This window comes from Martes martes (genome assembly GCF_963455335.1).
Source record: "Martes martes genome assembly, contig: scaffold_139, whole genome shotgun sequence".
Classification (NCBI taxonomy): Eukaryota; Metazoa; Chordata; class Mammalia; order Carnivora; family Mustelidae; genus Martes; species Martes martes.
In genome coordinates this window covers 101,766-116,675 of record NW_027666521.1, presented here as the reverse complement: position 1 = coordinate 116,675, position 14,910 = coordinate 101,766, and the positions used below count along the sequence as shown (strand labels likewise).

At 62.2% G+C, this 14,910-nt stretch overlaps 1 protein-coding gene across 1 annotated transcript; it reads left to right on the top strand.

Moving 5' to 3' along the window:
• Window positions 1-7,050: 7,050 nt before the first annotated feature.
• LOC308337960 (testis-specific Y-encoded protein 10-like) lies at window positions 7,051-14,553 on the top strand (the record flags this gene model as incomplete). The annotated part of the gene is made up of 7 exons (XM_080831515.1): window positions 7,051-7,056; window positions 12,169-12,471; window positions 12,902-12,979; window positions 13,119-13,230; window positions 13,330-13,475; window positions 13,570-13,654; window positions 14,356-14,553. 7 exons carry the CDS (start codon window positions 7,051-7,053, stop codon window positions 14,376-14,378), a joined length of 753 nt encoding a protein of 250 aa, XP_080687641.1. The 3' UTR covers window positions 14,379-14,553.
• Between the last annotated feature and the right edge of the window lie 357 nt (window positions 14,554-14,910).

Sequence of the window (14,910 nt, the reverse complement as noted above, 5' to 3'; positions counted from 1 at the left end):
GCGTGGGTGGCCCCTTCCTCACAGGCGATGTGTCCTTTGGGTCTACATGCCTCGCAAAGTATGAATTCAGCTGGGGGCAGACCAGTCCTTGCCTCCCCGCCTCCGCCCTTCCTCGCCGCGCCCTGCCTGTCTCTCCCTCCCCATCCCTGCGCACGGCTCTCCCTCCTGCCCCTGTCCCTCTCTTCCCTTCTCTCCCTCCCTCCCATTCCCCCTCTCTCCCCCAGCTCTTCTTCTCCTTCTGGGCTTCTCTCCCTCTCCTCCCAGTCTCCCTCTCCTCCCCCTCCCCCTGTCACCACCCCAGCCTTCTCCCTCTCCAAGGCTGTGCTCCTGTTCCTGCGGTAACACCAGAGGAGCCTCCTCTAGTGGTTTGGGCAAGGTTGCAAGTGCTGGGTCAGTTTGGATTGTACCAGTAATTCCAAAGTCTGAGCTGTCTCACGGACTGTCTCAGACATTTGTTTCTTCTCCCCATAGACAGCCATGCATCTTACTCCCTGCAGGGGCGTTTGTGACACTTGTTGCGACCACAGCCCCTGCACTTAACGCCAAGGGAGTTCCTCCTGCGTCTTTCTGGTCAAAATCCCCCAGGACACACCGACCCACTCCTTCTAATGGAGGCCCTCCCACGATGCAACCGCAACGCTGGTGGCCTTGCCATCACCCACGAGGCCTTCCCTGACACCTCAGGCGGCAAGCATCCTATCCCGCCACAGCACCCGCCCCCGCCCCCCGGAGCAGACCTCAGTGAGGTGTGGTCTTGTCTCAAAGGACGTGGGGAGTACCAGAGAAAGGGCACTTGTGCTGTGCATGCTCACTTGGCCATCCCCTCCCCGCACGGTACTCCACTCAGCCACCGACACAGTCTAAGGGAGAACTTGGAGCGGAGCTGGAAGAAAGACACAAGAGCCCTTGCATGCAAGTCAGGTGGAGAAGGAGAACGCAACGAGGAAAAGAGACACAGAAACAAAGCGAAAGGGGCCGCTCAGAGGAAAGCACCTTGGGAGCAAGTTTTACCACTGGCTTGGGCAGAGGAATTTGCAGAGTTTCTCTTTGGACTGAAAGCCTGGCCCAGTCGCATGCTGCCCAGTCGCAATCACGGACCTCACCGGGGCCGGCTTAGCAGCTCTGTAGGCACCCCGGTGGCCAGGGACCTCGGCTCTTTGCAGAGTAACTTCAGGGAAAGTACTTGGCGTGCAGTTCCCTTCTCTTCCGGAAAGCTGGGGCGGGGGATGGGGGGTGGGGGGCTGGGGAGGCGGATGGCCCCTGCACGCAGCACCTTGGCGGCGGGCTCCTGGCGCCGTGCACCACCGGGCAGGCCCAGGGCGAAAGCCACGTGGCAGTGACGGGGCGCAGGTGGGGCAGCAGCTGATGCCCCCCGGGCTCTCCCCCAGGTCCCCTAAGAAGGAGCGCGGGAGGCTTTCGCGCGGCGGGCACACTCGGCATTCAGCCGCCGGATTTCAATTCCTGGCGCCAGCCGAGGGGCCCCAGACGGACGGACGAGAAAGGGACGAGTGGGGCTGGGATACCACGGCACTTGCGGGAAAGGCCTGACAGGGGTCTCTGAAGAGAACGTTTGGGGTTGAGAGGCGCGGAGGCCACCGCGGTGGAGGGGCTCGGGCGGGCTCCCGGGCGGGCTCTGGTGCGGCCAAGACACAGGGCGGGTGGTGGCCACGCCCACTGCCCTGGCACGGGTTAGACCCGGGAGCACGCCGCGTCCTGCGCGGGGCTCGGGGGCTCCATCCGGCCCAGGCCGCATGCGTGCCTCCCCCCGCCCCACACCCCTGCCCCGCCCGTGTCTGCCCCGTCACCGCCCGCCCCGGGGGCCTGTGCGCATGCGTGCCCCAGGCCCGCGCACTCTGATAGGCCTGCCGCCCAGCGGCGTTCCTGGGCGCTGCAGCTGAAGCTGCTGGTGCCGCCTCCGTCGCCTTCAGTCCCCAGCGGCCGGCGCTCAGGGCCAGGGCCACATGGAGAGTGAGTCGAGGTCCGGGGAAGGCGGGGCTGCCCCAGAATCCTGGAGCACCTTGGTCGCAGACGGGGGCGGTGAGGAGGCGGGGGCCCTCAGGGAGACCGGCTCCTGCGGGCACGCGGGGGCGCTTCTGGCCCTCGAGGCTGCGGGGGTGGTGGCAGAGGCTGTGCGGGAAGCTGAGGCCCAGGGGGGCACAGAGGAGGCCGGCGCGGGGCCGGAGTTGGTGCTGGTGGTGGAGGTGGTGGCGGTGGAAGTCGAGGAGGTGCTGGCGGCGGAAGACGAGGAGGTGCTGGCGGTGGAAGTCGAGGAGGTGCTGGCGGTGGAAGTCGAGGAGGTGCTGGCGGCGGAAGTCGAGGACGTGCTGGCGGCGGAAGACGAGGAGGCGGCGCAAGCACAGCAGGTCGAGAGGCCGAAGGAGCTGTGGCAGGCAGAGCCGGTGCCCCGGCCCGACCCAGCCGGGGCCGCACTTGCCGCGCTGGAGGTGGTTCAGGAAGCGCTCCGCTCTGTGGATGCCCAAGCCTCCAGGGCCTACTTGCGGCTGAAGCGCAGGAGGAATCGGAAGCGCAGTGGTCACCTGGCTCGAAGAAGGGCCATCATCCAGGGCATCCCTGGCTTCTGGGCACACGCCGTATCCTTCAGCCTGCTGGCTGGGTTTGGGCACCTGTGGAGGAGAGTGGGAGCAGGGCAGCAGGGTGCAGAGCCTCAGCCAGGGGCAGGAGAGCTGCGGGGATGGGCCTCGCTCCCCCAGCCGTGGGCCCCAGGCCTCTAGCGCTGGGCACCTCGCGGCAGTAGGCCGCCCAGGCAGCAGTGTGCCCAAGGCGGGAGCAGTGGCCCCAGCCTTCTCCTGCACAGCAGAGGGGCAGGGGCCAGCAGAGGGTGGTCCCGGAGGAGGTGGGTGCGGGGAGGGAGTGGGCGTTGGGGGGAAAGGCAGGGGCTGGGACCTGTGCAGTGCTGCCTGAGCAGAAGGTCCGGGCCAGTGCTTTGGGGCTGCAGCACCCCAACAGGCCTCTGCGGTCGCGGAACCCGGGTCAACACTCTGGACTCCTAGTGAAGCCCGGTCCCACTTGGCTCAGAGCAGATGCTGCAAGGAAAGGATTTGGGGGGTGCGTGGGGCAGATGGAGAGGCTGCGCGCCTCCTTCCCGGTCCTTCCCAACCTGTCTTTTTGGCGAGGTCACGGCAGACCTAGAGTTCTGTGCGCTTGCACTCATTGAGGGTCAGTCAGCGGGCTGGCCGACTTCAGCGGCCCCCGGGGCCCTGGACACGGTGCAGGGGTGCTACAAACTCTGTCTCCGCAGGTGCTACTGAGGCGGGCCGAGGCCCCTGGCCCAGGTGCTCACAGACACGTTTCCTGCCTCCCTGCCTCTCCGTCTCCACGTCCCCCACCCTGGCTCGCTCTCTCCCCGCCTGCCGTCCCTCTGCAAGTCTCTTCCTCGGGGTTTGGGTGTCTCTGTCTCTCTCTCTCTCCTCCTTCGCACCCCGTCCTCCCACACTACCCCTTTCCTCCCTCTCTTGCTGACCCTGCCAGGCTCTTGCTTGGCACCCTGGCTGTGCAGCCATGCTGCAAGTGAGCGGAGCAGCCCCCTTGTGGGCACAGAAGGTCCCTCAAGAGCCCAGGGCTTCAGGGGAGCACACAAGCAAACACGGCCGTGAGCGGGGGACCGAGCCCATCCAGACATCCAGCGTGGTGACTGACCGCCTCCTGGCCCAGCCGGCCCCGGGCACAGGCCAGACGGACGTGGGAAGGCAAAGCAGGCAGGCTCCTGGCCTCACCCTGTTGATCCTCCAAGCCCATTGCCGCCCCAGGGCAGAGCATGGGTGACGAAAGGGCAAGCGCTGAGGAGGCTGGGAGTGTGGCGGTGCCTTCTGTTTGTGCACAGGCCCCATTCGGTCCCTGGCTCTCGGTCGGGAAGGGCCGGGGGGTTCCCGGGTGGTTCCCGGTTCTCTTTCCGGAGCACTTGCCGTCGAGGCTCCTTGACCCAAGGCAGATCCTGAATCACCCGCAGATATCAGCCGTGACAGGTGACCAGGACGCAGACCTGCTCAGCTACATGACCAATTTAGAGGTTAGCCCTGGAGACGGAGGCCGGCGGTGGTGCCTTGGGAGTGGGGTTGCAGCAGGAGGGGCTGCGGCAGGGTTGCTCAGAGCCGCGCTCAGTCCCCTTCCCCCTACCCCTCCTCTCGCTTTGCTGGGCCAGGTGGAGGAGCTGGGTCATCCCAAGTACCGCTGCAGGCTGATGTTTTCCTTTGGGAGCAACCCCTACTTCCAGAACGACGTGATCGTTAAGGAGTATCACCTTAGCATCGCCGGTAAGAGTGGGCCTGAGCTTCAGGGGAGCTGGCGGAGGGCCGCCGGGCACGTGGGCCCCGGGAACGGGAAGGGAGGTGTATGGGGTCCTGGGGGCGGGGGAGGGATTTGGCACAGGAGGGGGAGAGGTTGTAGGTTGGGAGCGAGAGCGGGCGTGGGGCCCTGGCCATGGACGGCCTCCCTTAAGTTTCCTCGTCCTGCAGGATATAGGGCGACTCGTTGCACCCCAGTCCAGTGGTTCTGGGATGAGGAACGTGGAGGTGCCAGCCGCAGGCGAGACAGCAGCAGCCTGAACTTCTTCAACTGGTTGTGTGACCCCAGCTGCCCGGGGCCCAACAGGATGGCCGAGGTGAGGCCCCTGCGGCCTTCGTCCGCAACGGTGATGCTGGGGCCCCGGCTGCTGGGGACCGGGGCCGGGGGCCCCACGCTCACCTGGCCTTTTTTCCCCTCCCAGATCATCATCGAAGAGCTGTGGCCCAATCCCTTGCAGTACTACCCTAGGCCGGAAGGCGGCCCATGGGAGTGAGCTGAGAGGAAGACCTGTCGGTAAGGAGCCCCGAGGGCTGGGTCCTGAACTGTGTGGGGAGGGTGCCCGGGGACAGTCAGTTTCATGGCGCGCAAACTGAGGCTCAGAGGAGCCTGGGCCCACGCAGCAGCTGGCAGGGTGGGAAGTGAGCCTGGGGCCACTCAGAGCACACCCACAGGGCGGAGGAGGTGTCTAGTCCGGCAGGTGCCTGCCCCCCATGCTGTGTGCCGGCAAATCCCTGCTCAATCGGGCGAAGCAAGGCTTCGCCACCGCCTTTTCCTGAACTGTCTCCCGTGGCTGTCGGCCCCTCTCTCGGTCCTCCTGCCAACGCCTTCAGTTGGGGATGGCTGGCCTATCTTGGGGAGTCGGGCTCCTTGTCCCGTCCCCGTCGTGGGCCACGACTCCCGGGCTGCCCTCCACGTTCCTGAGCACCGCCTGGCCTCCCGCAGCCATACGGACATCCTGGGAAATGGCCCTAGGCCGTCCACAGGAGGGTCGTGGCGCCCTCGCTGGGGAGGAACAGGGATCCCACGGGGACGAGGCGGGCTCGCAACATCACGTTGGCGATCCCGGCAGCATGTGTTTTCACAAATAGCTAAGATTTTTGTGTGTGTTTTCCTGTTTGTCTCTGTGTGTGTGTGATGCGTGTGTGTATGTGTCGGGGCATGGCCGCTGTGTGGAAGTGGACATCAGAGAGCACCCGAGTTTGACCACCGAGACGAATTTGATGAGGCCTCCACCGTTGAGAGACATGGATGGGCTCGTCTCCGTGGTGCTCTGCCTGCACGGGACAGAAACAGGGACAAGGATCAGCAGGGGCGGCGCTAGAGAGTATCCTGCCCAATGCTGCAGGGACAGGGGGAAGGGCCATAAACAAGTTACAGAGCCCTTTGGGTCCATGTGTCGGCTTCTGTCGGGGGCACGGGAAATGGCAAGGAGGAAATCAGCCTGGTGGGATCCTCCAGCCCCCATCCTGTTGGATTCCATGGGTGGGCGTGATGGAGAGCTTGGGGGCCGGGCGCAGCAGGGCTGGGCCTGGGGAGAGAACCCCACCCTTCCTAGGCAGGCTTAAGCGCGTGTGCACGTACGTGCGTGTGAGTGTAGCGGTTGACTGTGCATTTCTATATCAGGGAGGACGTGTGGTTTTCTCACATGTGTCTGAATCCTCAGGGCGTGCGCGTATGAGTGTGTGTTTTGGACCCTTGAGAATGCCTGCGTGTCAGATTCTGTGGATGTTTCTGGATTGCGGGGGATCACGGGCATACTTCCTTTTTGAGCAGGTCAACTGCGTACGCCTGTGCCGGAGACCTTGTATGGGTTGTCTGTGTGTACGTGTGCTTGCAAGCGCACGTGTGTGTTTGGGAAGGCAGGGATGCATGCCTGAGTGTGCTCTGTGTGTGTGTTTGGTGTACTGTGTGTGGTGTGCTCTGTGTGATTGCAGAAGCATGAACCTGTGTGTGTGTGTTTGTGTGCCTGTTTGAGTGGCTACGTGTGTGTTCCTGTATGACACAGACCATGTGTTTTACTTACATGCTTCTGTACCCTCAGGACTATGTGTGAGTGTGTCGTGCTCAGATGTAACGTCGTGAGTAGCGTATGCCTGCGTGCTGGAGTTTGTGGATGTGTTGGGGTGTGTGTGTTAGTGTTCTTGGGCACACCCGTGTAATGGTTTTTATGGTGGTGCCACATGCGTATGCCTGTGCCGGACACCTCGTGTGAATTGGGTCTGTTCTGGGTGTTTTTGCAAGCACCTATGTGTCTGCAGGCAAGGGATGGTGTGCATGCTTCAGATCAATATGAGCGAGTGTGTACACAGTGTGTACAGTGGGTTCGAGGAGAGTATGTGTGTGTGTGTGTGTGTGTGTGTGTGTGTGCACACTTGATGGGCTACTTCTGTGTTCCAGGATGACGTAGACCATGGGTTTTGCTTACGTGCTTCTCTATCCTCAGGGGAGTGTGTGTGTGGTTGCGTGTGTTCTGTGTGTGTGTGTGTGAGTGTGCATGCTCAGATGTGTTGGCGTCAGTTGTGTATGCCTCTGTGCCAGGGGTTTTTGATGTGGTCATTTCCGTGTGTGAGTATGATGGTTCCGCGACACACGTGTGTATGTATTTTGGGGCCGGGACTGTATGTGTAGGCCTTTGCCGGAGACCTTCTGTGAGTCGTATGCATTGTGTGTGTGTGTCTGTGTTCGTGTTTACAAGCCCCTATGTGTCTGTATGCAAGGGCTGCTGTTACAAGCCTGAATTTAATACCGATGAGTGTGAGTTTAGTGTGTTCAGTAGGTTTCCTTGAGCGTGTGTGTGTTTGTGTGTGTGCGTGTGTGTGAATGGAGCTTGTGGGTGTGTGTTTGCATTTTCGTGTGTGTGTGTGTGTGTGTGTGTGTCTGTGCACATGTGTCATCTCCACGCCTTTGTATCAGAGATAATGTGTGGGTGCGTGTAGCATGTGCATGTGTTTGCACGAACACACGTGTCTTGTATGTCACTCTGTGTTTAGATGAAAATGTGAGTCTGGTTACGTGTGGCCTCATGCACGCCTGGGTGCCGTGAGTCTGTGTGTGGGGGGGGTATGCATGTGCCATCTCGATGACTTGGTTTCAGGGATCATGTGTGGGTGTGCAGGGTATGTGCGTGTGTTTGGACGAGCACAGACGCATCACGTGTTTCTCTGTGTTTAGAAGAACACGTGAGTGTGATTTTGTGTGGCCTCATGCACGTCTGGGTGTCGAGAGTCTGTGTGTGTGTGTGAGTGTGTGTGTCTGTGATGTGTGCCCAAGCCTTTGGACAGGGTCACGTGTGTATGAGTGTGTTGGGAGTCCCTGGTCGGGAAAGGAGAGGGCCCATGGCACTTCCCGCTCTGCTGATTATGGAGAAAGGGGCCAGTGGCGGAGTGCAGCCACGTCCCTCCTGACACACAGACCTTGTGTGCATTCCATGGTTACTCAGGGTTCTCTGTCCCCTCTCGCCGCAAAACGCACACGGGCCAAGGCAAGGCAGGCACGTGTCAAGCACACCACCCATCGAGGCAGCTTGCACGGATGGTGCCGGTGTGGGAAAACCCTAGGGGTCTCAGTGTGTGTTACAGAGGGGCTCAAACCTTGTACCCGCCTCTGTGTTGATTAGCCAAAGGCAGCAAAGAATAAGAAAGAATCCGTGAGCAGCACGTTCCTCCAGAGGAAAGAGCCCTGCGGGGAGCTCTCCTCCCAGTAGAAAGGCCATCCTGGACTCTGTTCTTCTCCTGTTTGGGCCGGTCTTGTCCACCTCCTGTGTACCAGGCGGGGAGGACGAAAAGGAGAGGAGCTGAACCCACAGGCACGTGTTCCCTGCCTCAGCGAGGGGCACCCAGCTTGTTGCTCCCTGAGCCAACAGGGGTTTCCCAGCACCACTTCTCACCAGTCCGGGGCTCGCCCCTCCCCGTCCGCTCGCCCTGCACTCACCCCGTCTTCGACGTTCCCCACCGCCTGCACCTCAGCTGGGCTTGGGATCTGGCAACGTGTGCCCACGAATGGATCCCGGCAGAGCCTCCCAGCGGCCCCTGTGGTGCTATGCCGACATCTCATGCTGTTTGTGGAGTCCTGACCTCATTGCCTTGGGGAACTGGGTTCCCTCCTGGCGGCCCCGGCAGCTAGGTGTAGGTCGAGGAGGGTTTGGCCTTCGGGCTCGGGAACCCTGCCGGCTTCACGGTTCGGGCCTGAACGTCAGCAAGTCTGCCCGCGGTTGGTCAGATCTCAAGTTGGGGATCTCAAGTCCGATACAGCCCCTCAGGGAGAATTCTAGGGTGGTGGAGAGCAACGGGCCAAAGGAAGACTGCTGGGGCCATCGTCACGTCTTCTGGTCTCCTTGTCGCCTAAGCTGGAGAGTAGCCTCACAGCTCCCCCAGGCCAGTCCGTGGGATTCATCGTGTCGACAAGATGGAGGGGAAGTCCCAGGCATGCTGACGGTTGCAGCGGGGCTGCCCGCGGGGATCCGGACGTGGAGGACCCCAGAACGTGCTGCGCTCGCCCCACCCACTTTCCCTAGAGCCCTCTGCGGCTCGCTCCTCGGGGCTTTTAGGAAGGGCCTGCCGAGCTCTACAGGGGAGAGGAAAGGCTGGACGGTGCCGCTAAAGCGCCTCCCAGGTGTCTCCCATAAACACAGGCGCTCCGCTTCCTTGACTGGGGGATGCCCCGCCTGCCCCGGAAAGAGGTGTTTAGGATTGGACCCCTGCCGCAGGTCGCATGGCTTAAGCTGTTGGGCGCATCATAAGGACATCGGGTTTCCTCCCAGGGCCTTAGGGTGCAAACCAGGGGATGTGGCTCGTGCACATCTGCCTGGAGTTCAGGGCAGCTTCAGGGCAAACACGTACGTGGCGCAAGAGGGCTGAGCGCCTCCTGAAGAAGACCGCCCGCTCCAGGGGCTTAATGGCCAGAGCTGCTGGGAGACGGACGCTTGCTACGGGACTGGAGGACCCAGGGCAACGGTCTTCCACGGATGTGGTCTCGCAGGCAAGGGATGGGGCGCCCAGAATGCGTGTGTGCTTTCCAGTGTACGTGTGTCGAGGCGACGGGGACAAGAAACAAGGGAGGTGCCCTTGAAACCCAGCCTCCCGTGAGGTCTCCGTTCCAGGCTGCTTACCTCTTGTCCTTTGGCCCCTCTCCTGTTCCTTCCCTAGCAGGGGCAATGCCAGATGTCTGTCATTGCATGAATGTCTGTCTCCCTGGATTGCGAGTGGACGTGGAGATCATCCACATGATGGCCGAACACGTGGAAACCACAGTCCAAGGCCGTGGGGGTGCGTATGAAATCCGGTCCACTGCAAACCCACCGCAGACCCGGCCGGGAACGGAATAGGTCTGTCCGTGCACGCGCTTCCACATGCACGTGTGTGTACATGGAAGGCCACGCCTGTGTACCCCTTTCCCTCGGTGTTACAGCCAGCTGCCCACACGGGTACCTGTGGGCACGCAAAGAAACCTTGGTCTGAACACACGGGTGTGTAAGCACTCGGCTGTACTGAACACCGCTGGCACCTTAGAAGGCAGCCGGCATGAACTCTGCGCAGCTCGAACCCCCGCGATAACATTAGTCCAGCCGCCCATGGAGTGGAGCCATGGCGCAGAGCCACGCATCCACCGCCGGTTCAGGAGACGGAGCCGAAGAAGACCTGTGCGAGGGCACAGAAGATGCCGTGGCCTCAAGAGTCGGTACGGACCTGCCGGGGACACGTGGAGGGTGAAGAACCGCCGGAGCAACCACGACAGGCACCTCCGTGTACAGGACGCGGCACGTGTGGCCCTTTGACGACTGAGATGACTGACGTGTGGTGTAAGAAACCCGTCTGTTCCTGTAATGCTGGGGGAGACCGGCTTGCACTGGCTGCACACCAAAATTGCCCCAAGCCTACCTTGTTGGCCCAAAGCCACACGTTGGGTATCCTCTCTCCACGTGTGGGGGCCAGCCCTGGGGACGTGACGGGCCAGCCCTGGGGACGTGACGGCCCAGCCTCAAGTTCTGCTCACGGTCTGACCTGGTGGCCCGCAGGGGAAGGCTAGAGAAGATGTGTTCTCCTCTGCAGGCCTTCCCCACGGCATTTGTGGTTTCGCCCGAATGCAACGGAAGACACTCAGTCTCTTGAAGGTACGTGCGTACGTGCTGTGTCACCTGGGAGCCAGCCCCAGCTTCTTGCCTCCGGCCTCCAAAGGGTGCACACTGTAGTCACCTGGCCGCCAGACAGAATGCCCAACTGCCCATCCACAGGGTTCACCCAGACATTGTCTCAGGGGAGGGGCATCCGGATTCACGTTGCCGGATGCCCTTGGCTGCACGAAAGGCACGCCTCCCTCTGTGCTCCATGCCAAACACACTGAGTGTCTGTGGGTAAGTGTGTGTGTGTGTGTGTGTGTGTGTGTGTCTGTGTGTGTTTGTGTCGGGGGCACCCAGCTTGGGATCCTTTCCCTGGTCACGTGACCAGTGGCTAGTCACAGAGGAGAAGAGGGCTCTTATTTCATGGGAAAGGAGGTGCTCGGACAGGCTTCTGCATCTTGCTTCCTGAAGCCTTCATCTTCCAGAGACCCTGTGGCCAGAGAGTGGGCAGAGAAACAGCGCCCTGAAGACAAACACCGAGTCGGGGGAAGAGGGAGAGCAGAGCATGGGGAAAGGACAGGCGGAGAGACGGATTGAGCACTCTCGGTCCCTCTTCTCCTGAGCAGCCAAGGACGTGGCCTGGGGGCAAACTGTGGCCGAACCCCCGCCCCCTAGCCCCGTGCCCCGAACAGGCAGACCGCTTCCGACCTCTGTCTCCTGGAATGGCCCTATTCCGCAATGCCTGGGCTGACGTTTCCACGCACGCTAGGCCAGGGTTCCCGGTGGTGCATACGCTGTCCTCAGTCTTGGACGATCGTGTTGGGGAAGGGCAAGGGACGGTTTCGCATTGACAGGCTACAAACACCGGGTGGAGAGCGGGCTGGAGGAGGCCACGGGATGGAGGGGAGGGGGTTGTGGGCCCTGGGGCCTGGGGCGCCTTAGGTAGAGCCCGAGGCCACCCTGGAGGAGGCGCACTGGCTGCCTCCCTGGCCGGCTCCCGCAGGGGGTGAGGGGCGGGGCCTGTGGCGGCCACGCCCACGGCCTTGCCGCTGGCAGCACCTGGGGTCCGGCCATTGTCCTGGGCGTGGATCAGGCCTCCTTCGCGCCGAGGCCCCACGCGTGCCACCTCCACCTCGGCCCCGTGGCCTCCTGGCCGGAAGCCCTTGTGCGCATGCGTCCCAGACTCCAGTGGCTTCTGCGAGGAGACGGCTGACGTCCCCCCTTCGCTGGGCCGCGGAGCTCCACTGCCGGGCCGCCTGCGGGAGCCGCGTGCTCACCCCTCCTGCTCCGTTCCTCCGCAGCTGCCCCAGCTGGGGGCCACATGGGACGCGGGACTGCCCCCCAATCCTGACCGACTCCGTCGAGGGAGGGGTCCATCGGGACGCGGCTGTCCGCGGACATATAGCCCCACCCCCAGAAGAGAGGCGAAGGTGCTGCTGGGCCTAGGCGTGGGGATGGCGGCAGAGCCAGCGCAGGACGAGGAGGGCCGTTGGGGGAGAGAGGGCGCCATCCTGGTGGTGGAGCTTGTGCTAGTGGGGGATGACGTAATGTTGGTGTGGCAGCTTGCGGTGGTCCAGGTGGCAGAGGACCCCGGGGAGACTGAGGAGGAGGACGAGGACGAGGACGACGAGGCTAGGGAGGTTGGCAGTGAGGCTGAAGAAGAGGGGGAGGCTGAGGAGGCTGAGGAGGAGGAAGAGGAGGAGGAGGAGGAGGAAGAGGAGGAGGAGGAGGAAGAGGAGGAGGAGGAGGAGCAGAGGGAGGAGGAGGATGAGGGTGTTGAGGATGAGGTTGCAGAGGTACCAGAGGTGCAGGAGGAGGAGGATGAGGAGGAGGAAGACAGGAGGGAAGAGGCCTGGGAGGAGAGCCAGAAGGAGCGAGAAGCGCAGGAGCTGCAGGAGAAGCAGGAAGGGGAAGAACGGCCAGAGGCACGGCCAGGTCCGCCCCCGTCCCCGCTCCAGGCCCTCGAGGCCCTGCAGTCAGAGCTGGAGCCCATGAACAAAGACGCCAGCAGGGCCTACTCTGGGCTCAAGCTCAGGTTCTGGCAGAGGCGACGGCGTCACCTGGACCACCGAAGCGCCCTCATCCGGGGCATCCCTGGCTTCTGGGCCAAGGCTGTATCCTTGATACCTTCACGGAGGGACCCCAATGTGGCCGGGCTAGCGCAGGAGACTCCTGTGGCAGGGGGCCTGCGTTGTGGTGGCCTGGCTCATGCCTCGGTGATCACGACAGTTTCGAATCCCTGCTTCCGGGTGGGGGTCCCTGGTGGGGCCGCAGGTTGCCCTCGATGTGCCGGGGAGGGGGCCGTGGGTGGGCAGGGATGTCACCGAGGATTTCCAGCTTTCTGTGTTAGTGCCCAGCAGGGAATTACCTAACTAACTAATGCAGCAGGCCGTGCGGGGGCGCAGGGGCCCTTGACACAATCTGTGAGGTGGAGTGGGTCCCGGTGGTAGGAGGGGAGATGCAGGGCGCACTTGCTGTGCAGACCTGCTCTGTTGTTGTAGCTCTTTCTTCTCCAGCCCTCGGAGAGTCCTTGACCCGAAGCAGTTTGTGAACCACCCGCAGATGTCAGCCATGCTCAGTGAGCAAGATGAAGGCATACTTGGCTCCATGACGGATTTGAAGGTCTGGCCCGGGAGATGGAGGCCCGGCCTGGGGGATGGGAGAAGAGGGGGTAACAGAAGCGATTCCTCCCCAAGGCCAGGAGGGGAAGGGTCTGCTGGACAGAGATCTCAACCCTCTCCCCCACTTTGCCGCCCGGCAGGTGGAGGAACTCGAGTCTCCCCGTGATGGCCGCAAGATCCTGCTCTTCTTTCGCGAGAACTCCTACTTCCGCAACGACGTCGTTGAGAAGGAGTATGTCCTCAGGGCTGCTGGTAAGGGGCCTCTGCGTGGATGGGCGGCAGCAGGTGGAGGCGGCAGGGTTGAACCTGATGCATCATCCAGCGCCTTCGCACGGACCCTTCTTCCTGCAGGGTACGAGCCGTCTCATTCCACTCCCATCCAGTGGCACCACTGTTACGAACAGGAGGCCTGTAGCCGCAGACGCCACAAGAGCAGCCTTAACTTCTTCAGCTGGTTCTCTGACCACAGCTTTGCCGGGCCTAGCAGGATAGCTGAGGTGGGTCCCTGTGACAAACCGCGCACGTGAACCTGCCTGTGCTCCCCAGCGGACTGGGATGTGCATCTGAGCCCTGCCCCGTTTCCCCTGCCAGATCATCATGGACGACCTGTGGCCCGATCCCCTGCAGTACTACGTGAGGAAGAAGGCCCCAGCAGAGGGAACTGAGAGGAGGGCAGGTGAGACGCCCAGGGCGTGGGTGCTGAAAATGCTCCGTGCGGCTCCGTGGGAGCTGGGCTCCGCAAATGCAGAAACGGAGGCTTAGAGGAACACTCAAGAGGCGGTGACCCCGTGTCCAAAGGGCATCACCGTGAGTCGGGGAGGGCGGTGTCAAACTGGTTCTGCCTGGGAAGCTTGAGGCAGGCGGGTCAGGCAACACCAGTGAGCAGAGCCGGAGAAGCAGTCGGCTCAGCAGCTGCCTTGCGGGAAGTGCCACTCCCTGGCCGTGAACTCCTGCCCTCAGGTCTCCTCGCCACCGCCTCAGCTTTGAGCCCACCTAAGCACCTCTTGCCAGCCTTGGCGCAGATGTCTGCGTTCCCTGGCGTAAAGGCTCATGCGTCACCCCGTCGCTTTTGTGTGTTCATCGGTAGAGTCCTCCCAGTCATCTCCCTGGGCAATCTCCTGTGCCCACCGCAATCAGCCAGAGAACACTGGAGAGCGTGCACAGATACCGTTGCTATGTGGGTGGAGGAAATGTAGGGGGATCGCCATCAAGGGCCGGGGAGAGGGGCAGGGGAGAATGGCCTCCGTTCCCCGAAAGGGCCTTGAAACCCTCAAGCAAACCTGCGTGTGGCCCGTAGAGGATACTCACCGGCCGCCTCATGTGTGCCCGGGTGACTGTGTGCCCGTGTGTCTGTGTCTGTGTCTCCGTCTCTCCCAGGGAACTTGAGCATGTTGAGGTGAATACGCAGAAGCCTTGCCCTTGACCCGGAAAGAGTCCAGGACCTTCAGATGGAGCCGGATGATCAGCCTGGTCCCTCCCACAGGGAACACCTCCAGTCTGGTGCCTGGGAGAAACACAGGGCCGATTGAGGCCCCCTGTAAAAATACTGAAATGTGGAAAAACGACGTCAACCGTGTTTATGTGTGTTACTGTGTGTACGCTCACACACGGTCGTCTTCATGGAAAGGGGCAGGTGGGGAGCCTGAGCTCATGGGATTCCCGTCGATGCTTACTACTCTGCCCCGGCATCCTTATTCCGTGGAAGGGGTGGGGCCGTATGCTGGCCCAGAGGTCCAGGTCACACGAGCTCTGGGACTGCATCCCAGCGTGGCAGAGGTCCTTCCCCTAGGGATGGTGGAGGTGGGCAGGGAGAGGAGATGAGCGAAAGGCCAGCTAACAGGGCCCATGCCTTCCCTGGGGAAATGACAGAGGTCAAAGAAAGGGAAGGACGAGCCAGGGCCAAACATGTCCAGTGTCAACTTTTGGTGGATG